The sequence below is a fragment of the Capra hircus genome, chromosome 25 (assembly GCF_001704415.2).
Source record: "Capra hircus breed San Clemente chromosome 25, ASM170441v1, whole genome shotgun sequence".
In the NCBI taxonomy this organism is placed as follows: Eukaryota; Metazoa; Chordata; class Mammalia; order Artiodactyla; family Bovidae; genus Capra; species Capra hircus.
In genome coordinates, this window is record NC_030832.1 from 36,770,697 (window position 1) to 36,792,530 (window position 21,834).

Below are 21,834 nucleotides of genomic sequence, written 5' to 3' on the forward strand. Positions count from 1 at the left end.
CTGTTCTTCTCTGTCCCTCTGAATTTGACTCACCTTGGAATCTCAGGTGAGAGGAATTATCCAGTATTTGTTCATTTGTGATTGCCATGTTTTACTTAGCTAATGTTTTCAAGATTCATCCATTGGGTGAATTCCATGAGCCTTGTAGCATCCACAGACTTAACCGGCCTCCACCATTCTGGGAGGCTGAGTCGAATTGAGTGACGGGAAGAACTTTGCAACAGGCTTGTCTTCTGACAGCCGTGTTCGCCAGGGCGTGCTCCATCTCCGGAAAGGGCCAGCTGAGGCTTAGCAGAGGAGATGCCCGGGCTGGGGGAGGTCAGCCCTGCTCTGGGCGGTGTCTAGCGCTGCATCTCAACCTAGGCTGCTGGGATTCTGGGGTGGGTCCTGTGTCTGGGGTGGACTTTGCTTTGTCTTCTGGCCTGCAGCTGTGATCGAGAGCCGCTTCCCATGACCCCTCTGGTGGAAACCCTTCTTCCCCCTTCCCAGAGCGGTGGAGTCTCGGAGTTGATGGGAACTGTGGAGGTGCTCCGGTTCAGCCCCCGCCCCAGCCAGTGAGGGAGGCCTTGTACACGGTTCCCTGAGACCCCGCCTGCCTGCCCCGTGCTCAGAAACACCAGTGATGAGCCACCTCCTGACAGCCTCTTCTGCTGTTCCTTAGAGGGACGGGCCACTGCCGCTGCCCCCACGCTTCTGTCAGCCCAGTGACTCTGACCTTATTTCCGCTTTATGGTGAGGGAGCCTTCTTCGTAGCTCACGGTAGCGCCGTTCCCTTCTTGGCTCTTTGTACTTACCAGGCTCTTTCTGATCCCAGGGAAAGGACCTTGGTGTTGATCCTTGTTTGGTGAGTGAGTCCTGGGCATGCTGGCCAGACTTGCCTGCATGCAGCCTTTGGTGTGCCCCCCCACCTCTGGCTTGGGAATACCCCCCTGCTCCCCTTATACCAGGTTTCTCCCCCAACTGAGTCTCAGGATTCGGAGCCAAGCACCCAGACCTGAGTCTTTTCAGGGGAGAGGTAATTTTGCTCCCACATAAATTTCTTTCCTTTTTTTTTTTTTTGAATATCTATTTATTTATTTATTTGGCTGCACCAGGTCTTAGTTGGCAGCATGTGGGATCTAGTTCCTTGCCTAGGGATCGAACTCTGGGCCCCTTGCATTGGGAGTGCATTGTCTTAGCCACTGGACCACCAAGGAAGTAACCCCCAGATAAATTTCTAATTCTCTTAACCAGTCTTTTCTTTCTCTAGAACATTTGTGACTCCAGTGGGTTTTTTGCTGGTTTGTGTGTGTTTTATCTTTGTCCTAAACATCATGTGTGAGCTTTCCGGGTGGCTCAGATGGTTAAAAAAAAAAAGTCCACCTGCAATGCAGGAGACCCAGTTTGTATCCCTAGGTCAGGGAGATCCCCTGGAGAAGGGAATGGCAACCCACTCTGGTATTCTTGCCTGGAATCCTGGACAGAATCCCATGGACAGAGGAGCCTGGTGGTCTACAGTCCATGGGGTCGCAAAGAGTCAGCCACGACTGAGCAGCTGACACGAACATCATGTGTACCCAGCCCCCTTTATTGAATGCTGCGGCCCTTGGCGTCCTCTACCGCACCTCCAGCTCCTCCGTCAGGCTCTGCTGAGTCAACTCACTGCCTGGGAGGCCTGCTGAGCAGAGGGCAGAGATGAGGAGGAGCCAGGGCTGTTGCCCCCTGTGCTCCCTAACCAGCAGTTTCCAGGCACCTGTGGGCCTTCCTATTATGTGAGACAGAGGAGGGCTGGAGGCAGGGAGGTCTGTCTGACCGTTCATTTAATCCACTTTCTTCTTTTTGCCCCTCGTTAAGGATCTTTCCCAGATGTGAAGGTCCCTCCCTGGGTTCTGCTCTGCTCAGACCAACATCTGGTTGCCCGGGGATCCTGGTTCACTCCAGCACAGGCTCTTGCCTGGAGAGGGCCCGGCCCCTGCCCTACCCGCTTCCCCGGGCAAGGCTGCCAGGTGAGTCTGGGCCAGGGGGAGGGCATCCCCCTGCGGAAGCTGGCAGGGGCTCTAGCTGCCTGTCTCTTCCCCTCCCCCAGGCCTTCCCCACAGCGTGACTCTTTGGGTAACTCATGGTGTGAGTGGCACGTGGCTGGCTTAGGTGAGTCTTTAGTGAGCCCGTTACTGTGTCCACCTAGGTGGCAGCCTAGTACTCACCCTTTCAGGCTCTGGGTGTGCCATCCCCAATGCCTAGCATCCCCCGCGCCTCCACAGGTGTTTGGAGAGTGAACGCCAGGTACCCGCTTCCCTGCTTCTCCCCACCGACCTCTGGGACACGCCCAGCTCCACAATGGCAGCGGAGACCCTCAACTTTGGGCCTGAGTGGTGAGTCAGGTGTGCTTAGAGGGGCATGGAGAAGAACAGGGCTGCTCAGATTCCCATCTCTCCCCTTTGCGTGTCCCTCCTCCAGGCTGAGGGCTCTTTCCAGTGGTGGCAGTGTGGCCTCCCCACCCCCGTCCCCTGCCATGCCCAAGTACAAGCTGGCCGACTATCGCTACGGGCGCGAGGAGATGCTGGCCCTCTATGTCAAGGAGAGCAAGGTAGGCGCAGGCAGGGGTGCGGGGCCCTGGCTGGTGGAGCGGGCCCAGGAGCACGCGTACCTCCCGCCCGATCCGCAGGTCCCTGACGAGCTGCAGGACAAGGAGTTTGCTGCCTTGCTGCAGGAGGAGCCGCTGCAGCCCCTCGCGCTGGAGCCGCTGACGGAGGAGGAGCAGGTGGGCCCGGCCCGGGCAGCCGCCAGTGCGGGCGGCGGGGCTGGGGCTGGAGAGGTGGGGGTGGAGGCTGGGTAATTCTGGACGGGGCAGGGTGCTCGGGTGCCTGGGTCCTCACTCCCACCCCTGGCTCCCTCCTCAGAGAAACTTCTCCCTGTCAGTGAACAGCGTGGCCGTGCTGAGGCTGATGGGGAAAGGGGCTGGGCCCCCTCTAGGTGGCGCCTCCCGTGGCAGGGGCAGCACACGGAGCCGAGGTAGAGGGGGTGATGGCATGCTCTGGGGCAGGCGTTCTGGAGGACTTGGGGAGGTGATCTGGCAGGTTTCCCACACACCCTTCACTCCTCCAGGCCGTGGCCGCGGTGACAGTTGCTTTTACCAAAGAAGCATTGAAGAAGGTGATGGGGCCTTTGGCCGAAACCCCCGGGAGATCCAGCGTAGCCAGAGTTGGGATGACAGGTGCAGGCTGGGACGGGGTGGCAGAGAGGGCCCCACGGAGGGAGGCTTGGGTCTTTGTCATCAGAGGACTCTGGGAGACCTGCCAGATTAGCCCTGGTCAGAGAGCTCTGTCCACACCCTCTGACCCCTGTGGCCCTGCCCTGTCCTTCCGAGTCTCTGGGCTTGCCCTTGGGCTCCCTTCCAAGCCCTGTCCCCCTCCCATCCCCTGCTTCTCTCGGGGCAGAATGGACAAGGTGAGCTGAGATCCTGCAGATAGGGAGGGACTGGTCCTCTGACCCACACCTTTCCCTCTCACAGAGGCGAGAGGCGGTTTGAGAAATCGGCCAGGAGGGATGGAGGTATGGAGAGGGGTCAGGGTGGTGGCTGGGCCCTGCAGGTTATTGAGAGGGGGCGGGGAGCTGCTTCCTGGGGGAGGTGGTGGGGGCGGGAGGGCCCAGAGCTGGGCTCTTCTTTCCCCGCAAGGCATCTGATAAGCATCTTCCAGGAACTGTGGCTGAGGTCCACTGACTGTGTCTCCCCTCCTCTCCTGCCCCCAAGCACGCTCCGGGTTTGATGAGGGAGGGGCTGGCCCGAGGAAGGAGCATGCCCGCTCAGATAGCGAAAACTGGCGTTCTCTCCGAGAGGAGCAAGAGGAAGAAGAGGAAGGCAGCTGGAGACTCGGGGCAGGACCCCGGCGAGACAGTGACCGCTGGCGCTCCGCCAGCCCTGGTGAGATAGGGGTCAGGTGGGCACTGAGGGGACGGGGGGTCCTGGTGGGCAGCAGAAGGGTGGAGACTCCGGCTTGACTGGGTACTGACTCTTCTTCCCCTACTTTTCCTGCCCAGATGGTGGCCCCCGCTCTGCTGGCTGGCGGGAACATGGGGACCGGCGTCGCAAGTTTGAATTTGATTTGCGAGGGGATCGAGGAGGGTGTGGTGAAGAGGAGGGGCGGGGTGGGGGGGCCAGTTCTCACCTCCGGAGGTGCCGGGGGCCTGACGGCTTCGATGATGACAAGGATGGGCTCCCGGAGTGGTGCCTGGACGATGAGGACGAAGAAATGGGCACCTTCGATGCCTCCGGGGCCTTCCTCCCTCTCAAGGTATCTGCAAGGAGGCGAGGGGAGATTGTGTTAGAGGTTGGTGGGCTCCTGCCTGCCCCAAGGGGGCCCTTTCACGGCACTCTATTCTCTGCCACTCATCTCCCCATCGTATCCCCCACCCGTGCAGAAGGGCCCGAAGGAGCCTATTCCTGAGGAGCAGGAGCTCGACTTCCAGGGCCTGGAGGAAGAGGAGGAAGAACCTTCCGAAGGGCTGGACGAGGAGGGGCCGGAGGCGGGTAAGCCTGTGGGGTGGACGCCTGCGGCCTCAAGCTGAGTCTGCGGAGAAAGGCTGCTGCGGATGGGGCCTGTGGAGGAGCCTGGAAACAGCAGGCTTCTGTCCAAAAGGCCAAGTGTCAGATGAAAATCAAAGCAGAATCAAAACTACCTTTGAAAATCCCTCGAGGAATCTGTCGAACACAGTGTCAAGTCAGTGGTAGTGCGTCCAGAGCCCTGGACGGTGGTGCGGATGTGCGGCCTCACTGTAGGAGCAGAAAGGGGAGTGTGCAGGCTGGGCTCTGTGGCGTCAGTTCACCAAACCTTAGTCGTGTTGACCAGAGTCGTGTGGGTGGACTCGCTACCCAGAGGCTCTTCTGGCCACAATAATACAATCTGTGCTTAACCACTTTTCAGGCCTTCCGGCTTGGTTTTGAGTTCTGGTGATTACCCTTGGTTTTCAGGTGGGAAGGAACTGACCCCACTGCCTCCTCAGGAGGAGAAGTCCAGCTCCCCATCCCCACTGCCCACCTTGGGCCCACTCTGGGGAGCTAACGGGGAAGGCGATGACCTGGTGGAGAAAGACCTGCCTGCAGCTGAAGGTAGCCCGAGGGCAGAGCCACCCTCTCCCTGGAGCCTGGAGCTTGTGGGGAAAGGGCTCCCCATCCCTGTGGGAAGGCGGCTGCAGGGGAGTTGGTCGGGAGGTGGGAGAGATGCAGAGTTAGCACCCACCTTCCTGGAGGGAGAGTGGTGGATGGGCACTGTCTTGCCCCCTTCTCTGACTGCTCTGTCCCACCTTCCCTTCTTTGCTCTTTCTAGGAGATGACATGAGGGGAATGCAGCTAAGTCCTGGGGCGGGCTCACCCCCCGGCCCACCAGACCTGGAAGATGATGAAGGCTTGAAGCACCTGCAGCAGGTGTGGGGCGGGGGGTGGGGGTGGGCTGCAAAGACTCCAGGAACCCTCCCGTGCAGGGGAGAGAGCCTTGGTTCTGTCCTCGATCAGGTTCCTACCTTCTCCCCATCTTGCTCTCCATGTTCAGACCTCATCTCCTGACACCCCCCCCTCAGCCCCAGCCCCCTCTATGTTGATGGAAGTGGCCAGTTGAGACTTCCCTCTTCCCCTGGGCTCCCAGGAGGCGGAGAAGCTCGTGGCCTCCCTGCAGGACAGCTCCCTGGAGGAGGAGCAGTTCACGGCCGCCATCCAGGCCCAGGGCCTGCGCCACTCTGCAGCCGCCACCGCCCTCCCCCTCAGCCACGGTGCAGCCCGGAAGTGGTTCTACAAGGACCCGCAGGGCGAGATCCAAGGTGCACAGGGTTGAGGGTGCAGGTGGGGCTCGGAGACTGCACCATCCTCGTCGAGGGCTTCTCTGGCCCACCTCTGTGACCGCCCTGTGCCCTTCCCTTGGCCTAGGCCCCTTCACGACCCAGGAGATGGCAGAGTGGTTCCAGGCGGGCTACTTCTCCATGGCTCTGCTGGTGAAGCGGGGCTGTGATGAGGGCTTCCAGCCTCTGGGTGAGGTGATCAAGATGTGGGGTCGCGTACCCTTCGCCCCCGGGCCCTCACCTCCCCCGCTGCTGGTGAGTGTACCCACTTTGGCGTGGAACAGGGAAGGGAGGCAGGAGCCCGGCAGAGGGAAGCGGTGGGTGCAGAGCCAGACGGGGGCAAAGCCACGGGGACGCTGTGGCCTCACTCAGGGGAACATGGACCAGGAGCGGCTGAAGAAGCAACAGGAGCTGGCAGCAGCCGCCTTGTACCAGCAGCTGCAGCACCAGCAGTTTCTTCAGCTGGCCGGCAGGTACGGGGGGCCTAGCAGGGCTGGTCAGCAGGGCCCATGCTGACGTGGGCAGGCCCACCTCTCACCTGCTCGCTCCTCAGCAGCCGCCAGCTCCCGCAGTGCATGCTCCGGGAAAAGGCAGCTCTGGGAGACCTGCCGCCACCACAGCAGCAGCAGCTCACCGCGTTCCTGCAGCAGCTCCAAGCTCTCAAACCCCCCAGGTGTGTGGGCCGCCGTCCTCGCTGTGTGCCCGTGGCCAAGCGTGTGTGGCGTGTCTGTACGTGATGGCCCTCGGGTGGTGTGGGTAGAGGGGCAGACAGGAGGTGGCTTCAGGGCGCTGAGCTTTGGTGCTTTCTCCTCAGGGGTGGGGACCAGAACTTGCTCCCGACGATGAACCGGTCCTTGTCGGTGCCAGACTCGGGTCCCCTCTGGGACATACATACCTCAGCCTCACCACAGTCAGGTGTGTGGCCCGCAGCTGCCCTCCTGGCTTGTCCTAGGTCTGGGAGTCCCCTCCACCCCCGACGGCCTCCAGTGGGTTGGGGGGCCGGGGGCTGGAGCTCCCCTTTGCAGCTGCCTTTGCCCCCACAGGTGGTGAGGCCAGTCTTTGGGACATACCAATTAACTCTTCGACTCAGGGTCCAATTCTAGAACAACTCCAGCTGCAACACAAAGTGAGTGGGCCTCGGGCTGGCGTTCTTGGGTGTCAGGGGCCAGGCCACAGCTGGGACGGCCTGGCGTCTGATCTCGACCCTCCAGTTCCAGGAGCGCAGAGAAGTGGAGCTCAGGGCGAAGCGGGAGGAGGAGGAGCGCAAGCGCCGGGAGGAGAAGCGCCGCCAGCAGCAGCAGCAGCAGGAGGAGCAGAAGCGGCGGCAGGAGGAAGAGGAGCTGTTCCGGCGCAAGCAGGTGGGGCCCGGCCTACGCAGGCTCGGGGTGAGGGTCAGGGGGTGGCCCTCACAGCGGCTTCTCTCTCTAGGTGCGGCAGCAGGAGCTGTTGCTGAAGCTGCTGCAGCAGCAACAGGCGGTAGCCACTGTCCCCGTGCCTCCTGCGCCCAGTTCCCCGCCCCCGCTGTGGGCCGGCCTGGCCAAGCAGGGCCTGTCCATGAAGACGCTGCTGGAGCTGCAGCTGGAGGGCGAGCGGCACCTGCACAAGCAGCCCCCGCCTCGGGAGCCATCGCGGGCTCAGGCCCCCAACCACCGCGTGGTGAGCAGGCTTGCGGGCACCTTCTGCTCAGCTCCCAGGGTGACCGGGGGGGCGGGCGGGCTGCGCACTGGTCCCTGTCGGACTCCGGAGGCGCTCTCTGCTGTGAGGCCCTCACCTCACCCTGCCTTTGCCACCTGAACGCACCTCCCCGCTCAGCACCCCTGAGCATGTGCTCTCCTGTGTGGGTCACCCTTGCCTTCCTGCCATCTGCAGCAGGTCGGGGGCCTGGGCTCCGCCCCCCTGAACCAGTGGGTATCTGAGGCCGGGCCACTGTGGGGCGGGCCCGACAAGAGTGGGGGCAGCAGCAGCCTGGGACTCTGGGAAGACACCCTCAAGAGCAGCGGGAGCCTGGCCCGGAGCCTGGGCCTGAAGAACAGCCGCAGCAGCCCCTCTCTCAGGTGGGTGCCGGGCCACGGGAGGATGGGGAGCGGGCCTCCTGAGGGGACACCTCCTGACTCACCCCAACCCGCGCAGTGACTCGTACAGCCACTTGTCTGGTCGGCCTGTGCGCAAAAAGACAGAGGAGGAAGAGAAGCTGCTGAAGCTGCTGCAGGGCATCCCCCGGCCCCAGGATGGCTTCACCCAGTGGTGTGAGCAGATGCTGCACACGCTGAGCACCACGGGCAGCCTGGACGGTATAGGCGTCACACCTACCCCAGGAGGCTGGGCCAGGGGTTCCAGACGTCATCCCGTGGGTCCTGACCCCCATCCTGCCCCGCAGTGCCCATGGCTGTAGCGATCCTCAAGGAGGTGGAATCCCCCTATGACGTCCACGACTATATCCGTTCCTGCCTGGGGGACACGCTGGAAGCCAAAGAATTTGCCAAACAATTCCTGGAGCGGAGGGCCAAGCAGAAGGCCAGCCAGCAGCGGCAGCAGCAGCAGCAGCAGGTGCGGTTTCACAGAGCCCTGGCTGGAGGGGGTGAGGGCGCCCAGAGTCCCCTGACCCCTCTCTTTCCTCTCTGTTGCCTTGCAGGAGGCTTGGCTGAGCAGCGGCTCCCTGCAGACAGCCTTTCAGACCAACCACAGCACCAAGCTCGGCCCCGGGGAGGGCAGCAAGGCCAAGAGACGGGCGCTGATGCTGCACTCAGACCCCAGCATCTTGGGTGAGTGTGGAGCGGGGAGGTGGCTCCTTCCTCAGAACCGGGCAGGAGCCTGGGTGGGCGAGTTCAAACCCAGCTTCCCCTGGCTTCAGGGTACTCCCTGCACGGACCTTCTGGTGAGATCGAGAGCGTGGATGACTACTGACCAGCCCGTCCCACCAGCGCCCGGGGCTGTAGGCCAGGGGCAGCAGCAGCGGCTTGGACCCCTGGGTCCCCAGCCTGCAGGCTCCCCACAGGGAGCATAGGAGGAAGCAGGGGCAGGGTCCCCAGCACTTGTTACAAACCACACGATGCACCTTAACTCACCCACCACGAGGCACTTTACAGATTGAGGGGGGAAGGGTTTTGTTTTTGTTTTTTTGGTTTTAGTTTTAAACGACATTGAAGGAAACATAGGAGAGACAAAAAAAAATGGTTAAAAAGTAGACTCTAAGCACTCCCTTTCCCTTTGTCGGATAGTGGGAGTGATAATGGAAGATCCACAGAGATTTTTTTTTTTTTTTTTTTTAAGAAAAAAGAAAAACAAAAAAAAATGGTTAGGAGACTGAAAGTAAAAACACACTGTTATTTGGGGCAGTGGGGACATGGGCCCCACGGACCTGTCCTGCTTGGCCCCCGAGGCTGCACTTACCCTCCCCGCCCCATAAGGTGGGCCACTGGGGTAACTGGAAGCTGGGGCGCCAGCAGTTTGCACAGCGAGGCCCCCTCAAGCCCCGCCAGCCGGACCCGCTGTGAACGGCCCCCTTGTGCTGTGACTGTGGCAGAGGTGTCTGGGGCCGGGGGGCCTGACCCGAGTAGCCCCTTGGCTTTGCTGCTTCGGGGAAAGTTGCACAAATGCGCGAGGCCGCCTCAGCGCCCCAGGCAGCCACCCTGCGCCGGCTGGCTGGCTGAGTGAATGGGAGAGGGCCTGCGGTGCCAACCTCATCTGGCTGTCATCAGGCTGGCAGAACTTCCACTCTGGCCCTGGTGAGGGGCTTCCCCCGCCGCTGCCATTCGGGGGGCCGGCCTGGGTATGAAGCTGAAAGGCCCAGCTCCCTGCCTTGCCACATGAATGTATTCTCTGGGCCATGAGCCCCTGCTGCGCCCCCTGCCTCAACCCTGAGCAAGGCTGGGGCAGAGCAGTTTCTCCAGGAGCTGGAGAGAGGCACCACTTAACGACTGTTGTTTCTCCTGTGAAGGGGGCAGAGGAGGGGCCAAGGAGGCCACAAGAGTGGGCCGCTGGGGGCTTCGGGCTGCAGCAAGGGGCTGTTAGGAGGGAGCCCCCTACCTGCAGCTGCCTGTGTGGGATGTGGACCACCCAGCTCTGCCCTGACCCCTCTGTTGACCAAATGGGAGAGGAGCGAGTGGCCTCTCCCCTCCCTGCTCCCCTGATGTTTTTAAATGTTGGGTAAGGGTGGGGTGTCAAGAATGGGAGTGTCTGTCTCTCCTGGGTTGGGGTAGGCTGCCCTTCACCAACTTCTTATTCCCAATTACCTACCTAGGTTTGTCTCCATTCGTGGATTTTCTTTAAGTTTGTTTTATCTTTTGAGTTTCTCATCTAACTTCTCCCATGGACCTCATTGCTCAGAGCGCAGTATTAGGGCAAGACTCTGCCACTGCCTCCCCTCCATGAATGTATTTATCCTTCCTGTCCTGGGGAAATGGGGAGTGGCCCCTGTTTTCTTTCTCCATCTATCCCCAGAGAGACGACCTTTTTCTTTCTTTTTTTTTTTTTTTTTTTTTTTTTGCACCAAAGTGGCAACTGGGTCAGTGTTGGGGGATAAAGCTGGCCTCGGGGGTGGAGGGGCCCCCTCCACCTGCTTCTCCCTGGTTTCAACAGTGTTAGCGTCCGTGAAAAGACAATATTGTATTCTCTCTAAAGCAATAAGGGGGTGATGGGCCAGGGGGAAACGTCTTGCTGCTGCTGGCCCCCCAGCTCCCCCTCTCCTCAAGCCAGTGTTGGCGGCATTAGAGGTGGGGGGGAGTACTGTCGTGACTGAATGTAACTGCCCCCGCCCCTGCCGCAGCCAATGCAGGGGAGGGGGGGTGACACTCTTCCCCGTCTCTTCCTTTCCCTCCCCCCCGAGCTAAAGAGACTTTGAATTTAGGGGGCCCTTGAGCCTGGAGAGGCCTTAACCCTGTGAGGAAGTGTAGGGGGAGCCCTCTCCCACCCCCATCCCCTTCTGAGAGTGGTCAATGTTTACAAGCCCCTGAGCCCCCCAGCCCAGGGACTCAGCTCCTTGCTATCCTTCCCCAGCCCGTCTTCTGGGCCCCAGCTGCTCTCCCACCCTTCCTGGGGTTGGGGTGGATGCAGGGGTCATTCTGTATCCCATCGTCTGCCTTGTACCCACAATCTCCCCCACCCCATGTGACCCCTTCTCTTCTACCTGCTTCTGTAAATACCCCCCCCCCAATAAAACTTGGTGTGTGTTCTCCCCGTCTGCCTCTTGAGTTTTTTTTTTTTTCGGGGGAAGGGGACGCTGGGAATGACAGACACAACTCAAAGAGCTGGGAACTGAGCCATGGGTGGGGGGCAGCAGACCAGAAACAGGAGGGCTGTGCCTGTGGGATGCCCGTGACCTTTGACCCAGAGGAGGTGGTCCCGCCTGTGATCCGGCATCCAACTGAGGGAGTGAGGGAGCGCGTTATCCTGACCACTACTTGGGGGGGGTCCCCCCACGCCCCAGGCACTCTGCCACTGGGAACAGAGTCTACAGTGAGGAAGACAACAAGCAAGGGTAGAGACCCGGTACAGAGTTGGAATTGGTTCCTTTATGGAAAAACTGAAAATATAATAAAAATTAAAATAAAACCAGTTTTAAAAAAGCCAGCCCCTGGAGTTTCCACCTCCTGCCTCTGGCCCTCCAGCGGGATGAGGCCCCAACCCCAGGGCAGCAAAAGGATGAGGGCCTTCTGCCCCACTTTCCCCATTCTATCCCCATCTTAATCTCCACCGTGAGGGCCCTAGGAGGAACCAAACCTGGGTAGGGGAGCAGGGACCCAAGGCCCCGTGGCCCGGGGAGGGAGGCTCGGTGTGCACCCAGCCCCAGAGCTCCTGGCCTGTAGTGTGGGCACGGGCAGGGCCCCTCCTAGCCTGGGCCCAGTTGGGGTTGGGGCTGTTAGTTCCAGATCTTGAGGAAGGAGTCCCAGGAGCCTGTGGCCACAGCCATGCCATCGTCAGTGACCCCGAGACAGCTCACACGGTTGTCGTGGCCAGCAAGAACACCTGGGGCGGAAGGGGGCATCAGAACCCCTCCGGCCCGATTCCCCTCTCCCTGCCTGCCACCCTGCTCAGCTCCCGGTCTCACCTGCGCGGTCGCCCTTCATGGCATCCCAGATGTTGCAGTTGAAGTCGTCGTAGCCCGCAAGCAGCAGCCTGCCGCTGCGCGAGAAGGCAACAGAGGTGATGCCGCAGATGATGTTGTCGTGCGAATACATGAGGAGCTCCTGGTCAGCCCGCAAGTCAAAGAGGCGGCATGTGGCGTCATCAGAGCCCGTGGTGAAGGCGTAACCGTTGGGGAAGAACTGCAGGACATGCGACCAGAGTGGGGTGAGGCCGCAGGGAGGGCCAGGAGCCTGGCAGAGAGGGGCTGGCCCAGCTCGCCCAGAACTTACAGCCACGGCGTTGATGTCGGATTCGTGGCCAATGAAGGTCTGTCGGCACATGGAGTCCCGCACGTCCCACAGCTTGATGGAGGCGTCGCAGGCACCTGACACAAAGGTGCGGCCGTCGGGGGCCAGGGACAGGGACATCACATCCCCACTGTGTCCAGCAAAGCCCACCGTCTGCTGGCCAGTCTCAATATCCCACAGGGCACTGGAGAGGTGACGGAAGGAAGGAAAGGGTCAGAGGAGTGAGGATAGATGCCCTCTGCCCTACCCCTCCACCGCGGGAGCCCAGGCCCGAGCCCGCCTCCACGCTGGGAGTGCTGGCAGCCAGTGCCTGCTCCTGCCCCACCCTCGTTCCTCCTTCCTGCCACCAGAACAAGAGGCTGAGGGGTTCGCAAGGTGTGCGCTGCCGCTGCTGGAGCAGGGGGTGACTACCTGCCGCGTGAGCCCTGAGGCGGTGTTTCCCCCCACCCCCAGCCCTGGCAGGAAGTGTGGGTGAGCCCCGCCTGCCAGGCGCTGGCAGGCCCTCACCAGGTGGTGTCCCCAGAGCTGGTGATGATTTGGTTGTCATCCAGGAAGCGGCAGCACGACAGGTACCCTAGGGGTAGAGGCTGGTCAGCGGGGGCTGTCAGGGTGGCCGGTGCAGCCCCTGCCCCCGCCATAGGGCCCAGGCTCACCGGTGTGGCCAGGCAGCTCCCGGCTGACCCTGACGTTGCCCTCACGGGTCTTGAGGCTGTAAATGGAGCAGATGTTGTCCAGTCCCCCGCAGGCCACGAAGTTCCCTGAGGGCGCGTAGGCACAGGTCATGACCCAGGAGGAGCGCAGCGGGATGGCGTGGACCTGGGGGCAAGGGGTAGTGCCCGGGGTGAGAGCCGGCTGGGCGCTGCAGTGCTGCCCCGGCAGCCGCAGGCGCCGCCCCTACCTTGTTGGTGGTGTAGCTGTCCCAGATGATGAGCTTGCCGTCCTGGGAGGCGCTGACCAGCAGCCTGCGGGAGTGAGGCAGGAAAACCAGAAGGGTCAAGGTGGGAAGGCCCCTCTGGAGGCAAGACACCTTCCCCACTCCTATCTGGTGAGAGACAACTTCTGATAGCAGCCCAGAGGTTCCCGCTCGGTTTGGTCCTGTTTCCCAGGCCCCTGGGGGCATCTGGAAGTCAGGTCTTCCCACACTGACTTGCCAACCAAGCATCCTGTTTGCGGCACCCACTGTGCAAGGAGGCCCCTGCCCACCCTGCCTCAGCCCAGGGTGAACACAATGGCTCACAGCACACAGCCTCAACCTCACCCACCTTGAGTCTGTCCCCCAGTGCATGGCATAAATTTTGGCCAGGTGCCCACGGAGGGTCCTCCGTGTCCTCATCTGGATTCTCCCCACTGGGTCCAGCCCAGCTGTGATCTGGAGGTGGAGGCAGAATGGGCTCAGGAAGGTTCCGGCGGCAGAGCTGGCGGAGAAATATGCCTCCCACCCGAGCTCCTTCCCTAAAGCCAAGTCCAGACCTGATTCCTCTCACCTGGGTCAGTGTTGAATCCCCACATGCTTTTCGGGCATCCTATAAGAGATGGTAGAGCCAGTCAAAGGGGCAGAGAAGAAGATGGGGAGGAGAGAGAAAAAAGAACCGAAGACATGGGAGTGGAAAGGATGAGACAGGAAGAGATTAGGGTACTGCCCCCCACCACGCACACCCCGCCTCCCCTGCCTCCCCTGGCCCGGTACACACACAAGCCACCGGGTCCTGCCCGCTCTGCCGCCCGCCAGGCCCTCACCCGGATCTGGTTCCGGAGCTGCTCGGCCTCCTGTCTCAGTTGCTCCAGCTCACTCATGGCGCCGGGCCCGTGGGGCGGGGTTGGGGGCGGCTGGGGGCCGCGGGACGGGGGCTGGGGGAGGCAGCTCCTCGCCGCTGGCCCGAGGCCTGGGGGATGCAGGGCTGACGTCAGGCCCAAGGCCGCCGGGGAAGCGGGGGTAAAGGCGGGGCCGAAGCGCGGCCCGGAAGAGGTAAGCACCGGTGGGAGGGGGAGGGGCGCCAGCAGTGGCCGCGGTTCCCCCGGGCACAGCCAGGGTCTCTGGCCCGGAGAGACGTAGCCGCGACCCGAGCAACAGCTGACTTCCCCAATCTTTCTCCCGCCCCCCGGAAACGGAGCGAGACGTGCAAGAGGAAGCGCAGGGGAAACCCCTCCCTCGGACAGCAGCCCGGGCGGGACACCCGTGGCAGGAACTGGGGGGCTGGCGGAAGGGGGGGTGTCGGGGAGAGTCCCTTCGAAAACAGACCCGGCGTCCGCCCCGGCTGCACAGGCACCGCCCTCCTAGCACCTAATTTTAAAAGGGGCGGTGCCTCGTTAAATTCACCCCCATACGCCGCACACCCTCCACACACACGCACCCTCAGCTTCGACTGGGGGTGGGGGAGCCCACAGGGGAAAGCTGGTCTGTTCGTGGGGTTGCCTAGGCAACCGTCACCCGGACTGAGAGCACCTCATTGGTGAAGTGCCCCCACCCTAGCCCGGTTGCCACGGCAACCACATCCACGGCCGAGACCTGTAGGGTGGGTGACCCCACCCCCGGCCCCATCGCCCCCGCCCGACCCAGCCTCCTGCCCCTCCCCAGAGCCGGCCAAGGTAGCTGTTTACAGGATTTGGGAAAAGCCGATTGGGCACTAATAGGTTCGGGACGGCTCACCCCGGATTATCCCTGGGCCGGCTGCGCCCCATTAGCCGCCCGCCGCGGGTGGAGGCGAGGGTGGCGGGGAAGGCAGCCCCAAGCCGCTGCTCCCTCCAGCGCCGAGGCCGCCCGCCCCAGCGCGCCCGCAGAAAGCCCGTGGGAGCCGCTCTCCAGTAATTATGTCTCCGAAGAGAGGTCCCGGGCCCAGAAGCGCGGAGCTGCTCTCTCCCAGGCGCCGGCGGGCGGGCTTAGCGGGCAGCCCCAGGCGGCCTAGCCCCTGCGCCCTCCGCTCCCGCAGAGCCCTGCCGCGGGATCGGCGCCGGGGCCCCAGAGGCCTGGCTGGCTCCGCTCCAGGGCCCGGAGTCCTGCCCCCCAACTTTGGACACCTGTGTGATCTGCCCATGCACACCGCACTCTGCCGACCCAGGCGTCCCCCCAAACCGCCCCACCTCCCCGGTCCCACTTCCCCCAGGCCCTGGGCGTTCCTCTTCCCCACTGACATTTCCCCTTGGTCGGTTCAGATTTCTACGCCAGCGCCAGAGGACGCCCCTCCAAAGAAAGGAGGGGGGCAGATCTCCCCACCCTACTTCCCCAGCTCCGGACAAAGCCCCTTCCTTCCAGCTGCCGGCAGCCCAGGCCGGGCGGCAACGACAGACGCCCGGGGCAGAAGGAAGCAGCAAGCCAGGAGGAAGCCGCTGGGGGCGGGGGCGACGCTCCCAGCCCTCAATCCCCATCACCTTCCAGGGCCCCCTCAGCGGCCTCGGACTCTGGGCATACAGCACGGGGTCCCAAGAAGAAATGTGGGTGCCACCGCCTCCGCAGGTCTGGCGGGGCGAAGGGGAGGGGACAAGGGAGGGTCCCCGGATCTGGCAGCTGGAAGGCGCGGGCCGGTGCCGCGCTGCGAAACGCAGTGGGCCTGTCCCTCCGGCTCCCACGACCTCCATTTTGCCCAAAAGATAGCTAAGTGTGTGTGTGTGTAGGGGGGCGCCTGGGAGCCAAGCGTGGGGTCAGGACTACTAAAGGGAATGGGGTGCCGAGGTCTCTGGTCCAGGGTAATGGGGCCAGAAAAGACGGGGCAGAATCCAAATCGCGGAGAGACGAAGGGAGGGACAGCCTCGCGGCCTTGTCTGCCTCTCTGAGGATTCTGGAGTTTTGCAAGCCGAACGCCGGAGGGGGTGCGAAATGCGAGGACACGAGGGGTGCTACTTAGGGGCCGGCAGGAGGGTGGTAGTGGTGGGGTAGGGGGCGGGACGAGGCCTAGAGGAAGCCCCGAATTTAGACCCTCAACTTCTCAGGGAGCAAGAGGCAGGTGGGGCTAGGATGGGGTCTGGGGCCAGGCGAAACACTTCCCCCCGATGGTGCAGGGAGCGCGTGCGTTAATTGGGGCGAGGGTCCCCCTGTTCCCCTTCCGGGTTTGGAAGCGACGGGGCCAAAAGAAGGGAGGGGAGGTCTGGAGAGTTACGTCCGCTCCCAAGAGGCCAGACCGGGGAGACAGACGGAAGAGAGGCTCCCCCATGGGAATTTGGGGCTTGCGGGGGGGATGAGGACTCCTTTTATCAGCGGAGGTACCTGTGGCGGTGGGACTCTGCGAAGGGTCGCTAGAGGAGCGCGGGAGGTCCTGTCTTCCTCCGCGGCGGAGGCGGCAGCGGCGACGCGGATGGATTTCCTCAGTCACCCCAACTCAACCGTCCAGCGCTGCTCTCCCCAGAGCGGAGGGATCCCGCCCGCCAGTGACGCGGCCGTCGCCGCCGCGCCCAGGGCCCGGCTGGGCGAGACCAACTGCTCGGTGGGGGTAGGCAGGAAGGGAAAATATCACTTAAGGGGCAAAGATTGACCCTGTCACATCAAAGATAGCTCTCCCCGCTATTTCCAAGCAAAACGGACCAAAATAAATGCTTTGCTTCCCGCAAAGACTCAAGACATCCCCCCTGGGGCTGGCAGAGGTGGTACCGGCAGAGGGGAGGGGAAAACCGCTGGTTGGTCACGTGACCCGCCCTCCCGGATTGGGCGGCTCCAGACTGGGAAGAGGAGCTCGACGCCCCAGTTCTCCGCCTTGGAACGCCCCTGTTTGTGAGGCCACGCCCCTGTGCGGGGGCGGGGTTAGAGAGATTCCGACCAACGCCGGGCAGTGGGTCTCAGAGGTGGTGGAGGAAAGGGCGGCCATTCCAAAGGTAACCGAGCAGGAAGGAGTAGGGGCCGGGTTAGCTCACGGGAGTTCAGGTGTGCTGTGAAAAAAGTCCTGCCCACGCAATTTACCCGCGTTGTCCAGTGGGCTGCATGACACTATAATAACAACTCGTATTTATTGATTTCCATGCTTATTTAATCTTCACGAAAATATTATGAAGTACTGGCACTGTTCCCATTTAAAATAGTGGAAACAGTTTCCTAGGGCTGCAGAGTTGAGACATGAACCAGGGCAGCTTAATCGACTTTATTGTGTGCGATTCTAGCCTCTTGATGAACCCTGCTCTGGACCATCCCTGCAAAAGGCTGAGAATGTAAGTGCCTCAGCTTCCAAATTTACACAATGATACTATTGATAGCCACCTCCTCGGCAGTCACCTTGGTTAGTTATGAGATCCCGACGGATTGGGAAAATGTTCTGGTAAGTTCAAGTCAATGAAGAACTTTCATTGAGTCCTCATGCAGTTTAAAAGTATCAAAACAAACACTTTTCATGTAGCCTCTGTTAAAGGCATTACAGATAGTTTTCAAAGCACTCCTCAGTCCAAGGGATTCTCCAAGCAAGACTACTAGAGTGGGTAGCCAGTCCCTTCTCCAGGGGATCTTCCCAACCCAGGGATGGAACTCGGTCTCCTGCATTGCACACAGATTCTTTACCACCTGAACCATGGGTGAAGGTGAAGTCGCTCAGTCGTGTCCGACTCTTTGCGACCCCGTGGACTCTAACCTACTAGGCTTCTCCGTCCATGGGATTCTCCACGCAAGAATACTGGAGTGGATTGCCATTTCCTTCTCCAGGGGAATCTTCCCGACCCAGGGTCTCCCGCATTGGAGGCAGACGCTTTAACCTCTGAGCCACCAGGGAACCATGGGGAAAGCACGTTAGTTCCTCAACCAGAGATTAAACCTGGGCCCCAGCAGTGAAAGCACGGAGTCCTAACCCACTAGACCACCAGGAAATTCCCATCAAAGCGCCAATTTTTAAAGAAAAAATTTTAAAAAGTCATTCTTCGCACAAATTCCGTTTATGTGCACTCACCAATTCAGTGATATATTAACAGTAGATAATAGATGTCAATTACAATTTGGAAAGGACCTTATAATTTACTTCTTTTTCCTCTTAATCTACATATGGGCAAAGAGACTTCCCTAAAGTCGTTTAGAAAACGAACAGCCTCAGACTAGAACCCAATTTTGTTTATCTCTATAAGGCATCTGACACTGCTTCCTCTCACTTTGGTTTCTGTGCTAATATGCTTCCTTACTTTAACTCAGTCAGCAAATATTTATTGAGTCCCAGTGATGTCTTAGGCCCTGGTGATACACCCTTGAGTTTGTGTGCCCTCCTCTGCCTGCAGGGAGATTAGTGTATACAGAAGAGACAACGTCAGACAGCCATATGCATAGCTGTCAGTACTGGCAGCTTGGAAGTGCCGTTTACTAAGAGCAGAGCAGCTGGGAGGGGATATATTTGGGGAGGAAGATCAAGAGTTTTTGTTTTGTTTTTAACATTTATTTATGTTATTTGGCTGCGTTGTGTCTTGGTTGTGGCACGCAGGCTTCTCTCTAGTTATAGCACATGGGCTTAGTCGCCTGGTGGCTTGTGGGATCTTAGTCCCCCAACCAGAGATCGAACCTGCATCCCCTGCTTTGGAAGGCATATTCTTAATCACTGGATCAGCAGAGAAGTCCCAAGATCAAGAGTTTTAAGTTGGGGTGTGTTAGGTTTGAGGTGCCTAGGAGAGGTGCAAGGCAGAATGCTCAGCAGTGGCAGTCTAAGTAGGTCTGGGGCTCAGCAGGAATCTGGGTTGGAATAGAGCCTTGAGAATGAGTGGCATTTTAGAGCAGATGAAGTCATAAAGAGGTTCAGGGAAAAGACAAGATGGCCTCAGACCAAGCCCTGAGGAACTCCAACATTTAAAGGTCAGGCAGAGGAGAACAAGCTGCCAAAGGAGAAGCCAGCTAAGAAGAAAATCAGGAGAAGATGGAATTCTGGAACACGAAAGAAAACAGTGTTCCAAAAAGGAATGGTACATGTTGTTGAATGCTGCAGAGGGGTGAGATAAGGCTGAACTGGGAAGCGGGCATAGGGTTGACCACTGTGGAGGCTGATGCTGGCTTTGTGTGGAGCTTTTGCACTGGATGCTCTGCTTGCAGCGGGCTGAGGGCAAGTGAGAAATGAGATCCTGGAGATGACCAAGGTGGCCAAAACTTTGAGAGTCTTGGCTGGGAGGGGGTGTAGGAAGGTGCAGCAGCAGTGGGAGAATGTGGAATCAAGATATTTGTGTTTTGATGGGAACCACTATAGCTTGTTTAGATAATGTGAAGGACAATGAGGAGAGAGAGGTGAAGCTACAGACAGATAGGGGATGACCAGTGGATGGCCAGTTTCTGTGAGAAGGCAGAAGCTCTGGAGCACATGTGGAAAATCTGGCCCCGATGTGGGACACTTCGTCCTCCCTCTGACTGTTCTTTCTCAGGCTTCTCCTCAGCCTTTCCCGCCTTTCAGGATCTTCTATAAACACTGACTTTCTGGGATCCCAACTTTAGCCTCTTCTCACTCCAAGTTATTCACTCCAATCACTACTGGGACTTTCATTACCCACTGACTGCTCATCACTCTCAAATCTCTATCTTCTGGTGCAGATTGAACATCTCCACCTGGATGATTTTGGACAGTGGTGGTGCACTGTTGGAGTCAGCTAATGCCAGCTTGGACTAGCTCACAAGAGCCTACTGTGTCCCTCTCTTCCCATCTCCTTATTCAATAAGGTCACGTTGATAGCAGTAACATCATCATGGTGGGAATATTTACACCATGGAAGTCAGCAAAAGCTTAAGATCGAGGTTCCCCTTCCCTGCAGAGTTGGTTGTTAAAACCATGACTACACTCCACTTGTTTATAGATGTCTCACACTCAACATATTCAAAACTAAAGTAATCCTCTTCCACCCCACCCCATCCTGCCCAGCTCTACCCCTCCTCTGAGTCTCCCAGCCCATTTAACAGCACCACCATCCACCCAGGAGCTTCTCACTTCCTCATGCCCCATATCCAAAGGATAGTCAATTAGCTAGACTACAGTCCAAGCTGCTGGAATGAAGAGTCCTCAAAACCCAGTGCCTTAAGCAACAACCCCAAATTAGATCCTTCAGGATTCTGGGACATCTTGGCCCTCCTCAACCTGTGGCTTCCACCTCTGTGTCCAGTGTGGCCCAGGCATTTCCCACTACTGTATCTGAATCTCGTCTCTCAGGAAGAGGGCTGTGGCATGGAAGCACAGGTTCTTTTCTGTTTAAGGACACCACAAACTTCTACTCAGAAGTTGGCCAGATGCAAGGAAGGCTGGGAAATGAAGTCTGTAGACATATACCCAGCTAAAACATTGCTTGTAAAGAAAGAAGGGAGATGGCGATTGACGTAAGCTGGCAGTCAATGTCATCTGTAGATACATCTTATCAATGCTGCTGCTGCTAAGTCGCTTCAGTCGTGTCCGACTCTGTGCGACCCCATAGACGGCAGCCCACCAGGCTCCCCCGTCCCTGGGATTCTCAAGGCAAGAACACTGGAGTGGGTTGCCATTTCCTTCTCCAATGCATGAAAGTGAAAACTGAAAGTGAAGTCACTCAGTTGTGTCCGACTCGTAGCGACCCCATGGACTGCAGCCTACCGGGCTCCTCCGCCCATGGGATTTTCCAGGCAAGAGTACTGGAGTGGGGTGCCATTGCCTTCTCTACTTATCAATGCTGCTTCTCCAGTATTGCTTAAATCTATCCCTTCTACCGTATGCCAACAGCTATTACTTTGGTTCTTGCCTGTTTCCTAGTCTTTTAGGATAGTCCCTCTCTAATCAACCTACCAAATAGCTGCTAGAAGATATCTTTCTACAATGCAAGTTGGATCATATAACTTTGCTGTTCAGAACCAGGCAGGGTCCAGTGGTTAAGAATCTGCGGCCAATGCAAGAAACACAGGTTCAATCCCTGGTCCGGGAACTAAAGATTCCACGTGCCACCAGGCAACTGAGCCTGTGCGCCACAACTACTGAGCCCACATGCCCTAGAGCCTGCACTCCGCAACTGGAGAAGCCTGTGTACTCCAGCTAGAGAAAGCCCATGCACAGCAGTGAAGAAGTCAGTGTGCTGCAACAGAGACCCGGAGCAGCCAAAACTACAGACATAAATAAAAGTTATCTACACACACACACACACAGAAACCATGCAGTAGCTCCCGCTGACTCCCTGAGAAGGGCCAGACTTCTTTGCCAGACACACAGGCTGGGGCTTGTCCTGTCTACTAAGATTGCCTTCCACCCCGACTCCCCTTCCACTTCCTTGTCAACTGGGAAATTTTTCATTTTCTCATTCTTCGTTTCAATATTGCCTTCCTGACTACACCGTTGTTTGTGCCCCACTGCAGTGCTGGCTCCATGCCTGTTGCAGCCTTCACTGGACTGTTTCTTTCTGGGCACTTGCCACCTGCACTAGGGGCTCCCTGGGAAGCCAGGACACTTGATTTGTCTGGCAGAGGACTGGGTGAGAGCTCACTGAGCAATGAAAGGACACTCACAAGATGCCAAATCATATTCAAGGTGTGGGCCTAGGGGTCACGACCCTACTGCCTTTGTTGTCATTAGCAGCTGCTCAGGTTTAGCCAATGTGAGAACCGTTAGATGCCTTTATTGAGCTAATCATTTAATCATCCATCTTCCAAAACAGACATTAAACTCGGTGAGAGTCACATCAAGTTATGTGAGTCATTTTATTCCCAGTGCCTATCAGATACCTGGAGAACATCGAACATCTAAGAAATGAATAGAAGCGTGGCAACATTTCCCCC

The 21,834-nt window shown here is 59.0% G+C and overlaps 1 protein-coding gene and 1 long non-coding RNA gene across 10 annotated transcripts; one reads left to right on the forward strand and one right to left on the reverse strand.

The window, feature by feature from the left end:
- On the forward strand, window positions 2,251-10,983 carry GIGYF1 (GRB10 interacting GYF protein 1). Of its 9 annotated transcripts, XM_018040348.1 has the most exons (24): window positions 2,251-2,351; window positions 2,437-2,566; window positions 2,645-2,740; window positions 2,880-2,991; window positions 3,085-3,193; window positions 3,491-3,531; window positions 3,731-3,901; window positions 4,018-4,271; window positions 4,399-4,507; window positions 4,949-5,086; window positions 5,304-5,401; window positions 5,619-5,790; window positions 5,897-6,063; window positions 6,181-6,281; window positions 6,365-6,481; window positions 6,623-6,723; window positions 6,852-6,934; window positions 7,020-7,166; window positions 7,237-7,464; window positions 7,678-7,862; window positions 7,939-8,099; window positions 8,186-8,355; window positions 8,441-8,570; window positions 8,660-10,983. In XM_018040348.1, exons 1-24 carry the CDS (start codon window positions 2,317-2,319, stop codon window positions 8,710-8,712), a joined length of 3,108 nt encoding a protein of 1,035 aa, XP_017895837.1. In that variant the 5' UTR covers window positions 2,251-2,316; the 3' UTR covers window positions 8,713-10,983. The 9 variants fall into 9 exon arrangements, with proteins under 9 accessions (XP_017895837.1, XP_017895832.1, XP_017895833.1 ...); XM_018040343.1 differs by having other exon boundaries at window positions 2,437-2,740; window positions 6,362-6,481; XM_018040344.1 differs by having other exon boundaries at window positions 2,437-2,740.
- GNB2 lies at window positions 11,297-16,535 on the reverse strand. Its single transcript, XR_001917241.1, has 10 exons — window positions 16,378-16,535; window positions 13,917-14,062; window positions 13,664-13,702; window positions 13,442-13,548; window positions 13,078-13,141; window positions 12,833-12,995; window positions 12,687-12,753; window positions 12,162-12,363; window positions 11,855-12,071; window positions 11,297-11,772 (listed from the first exon to the last, which is right to left on the reverse strand). It is a non-coding gene; the product is annotated as a G protein subunit beta 2 (long non-coding RNA).

Bases quoted from the DNA above. Each gene is read 5' to 3' on its own strand.
- GIGYF1 (XM_018040338.1), top strand. From the start codon at position 2,317: ATGGCAGCGGAGACCCTCAACTTTGGGCCTGAGTG. The intron at 6,482-6,622 runs GTGTGTGGGCCG...CTTTCTCCTCAG, and splicing joins CAAGCTCTCAAACCCCCCAG to GGGTGGGGACCAGAACTTGC. The intron at 6,935-7,019 runs GTGAGTGGGCCT...TCGACCCTCCAG, and splicing joins AACTCCAGCTGCAACACAAA to TTCCAGGAGCGCAGAGAAGT.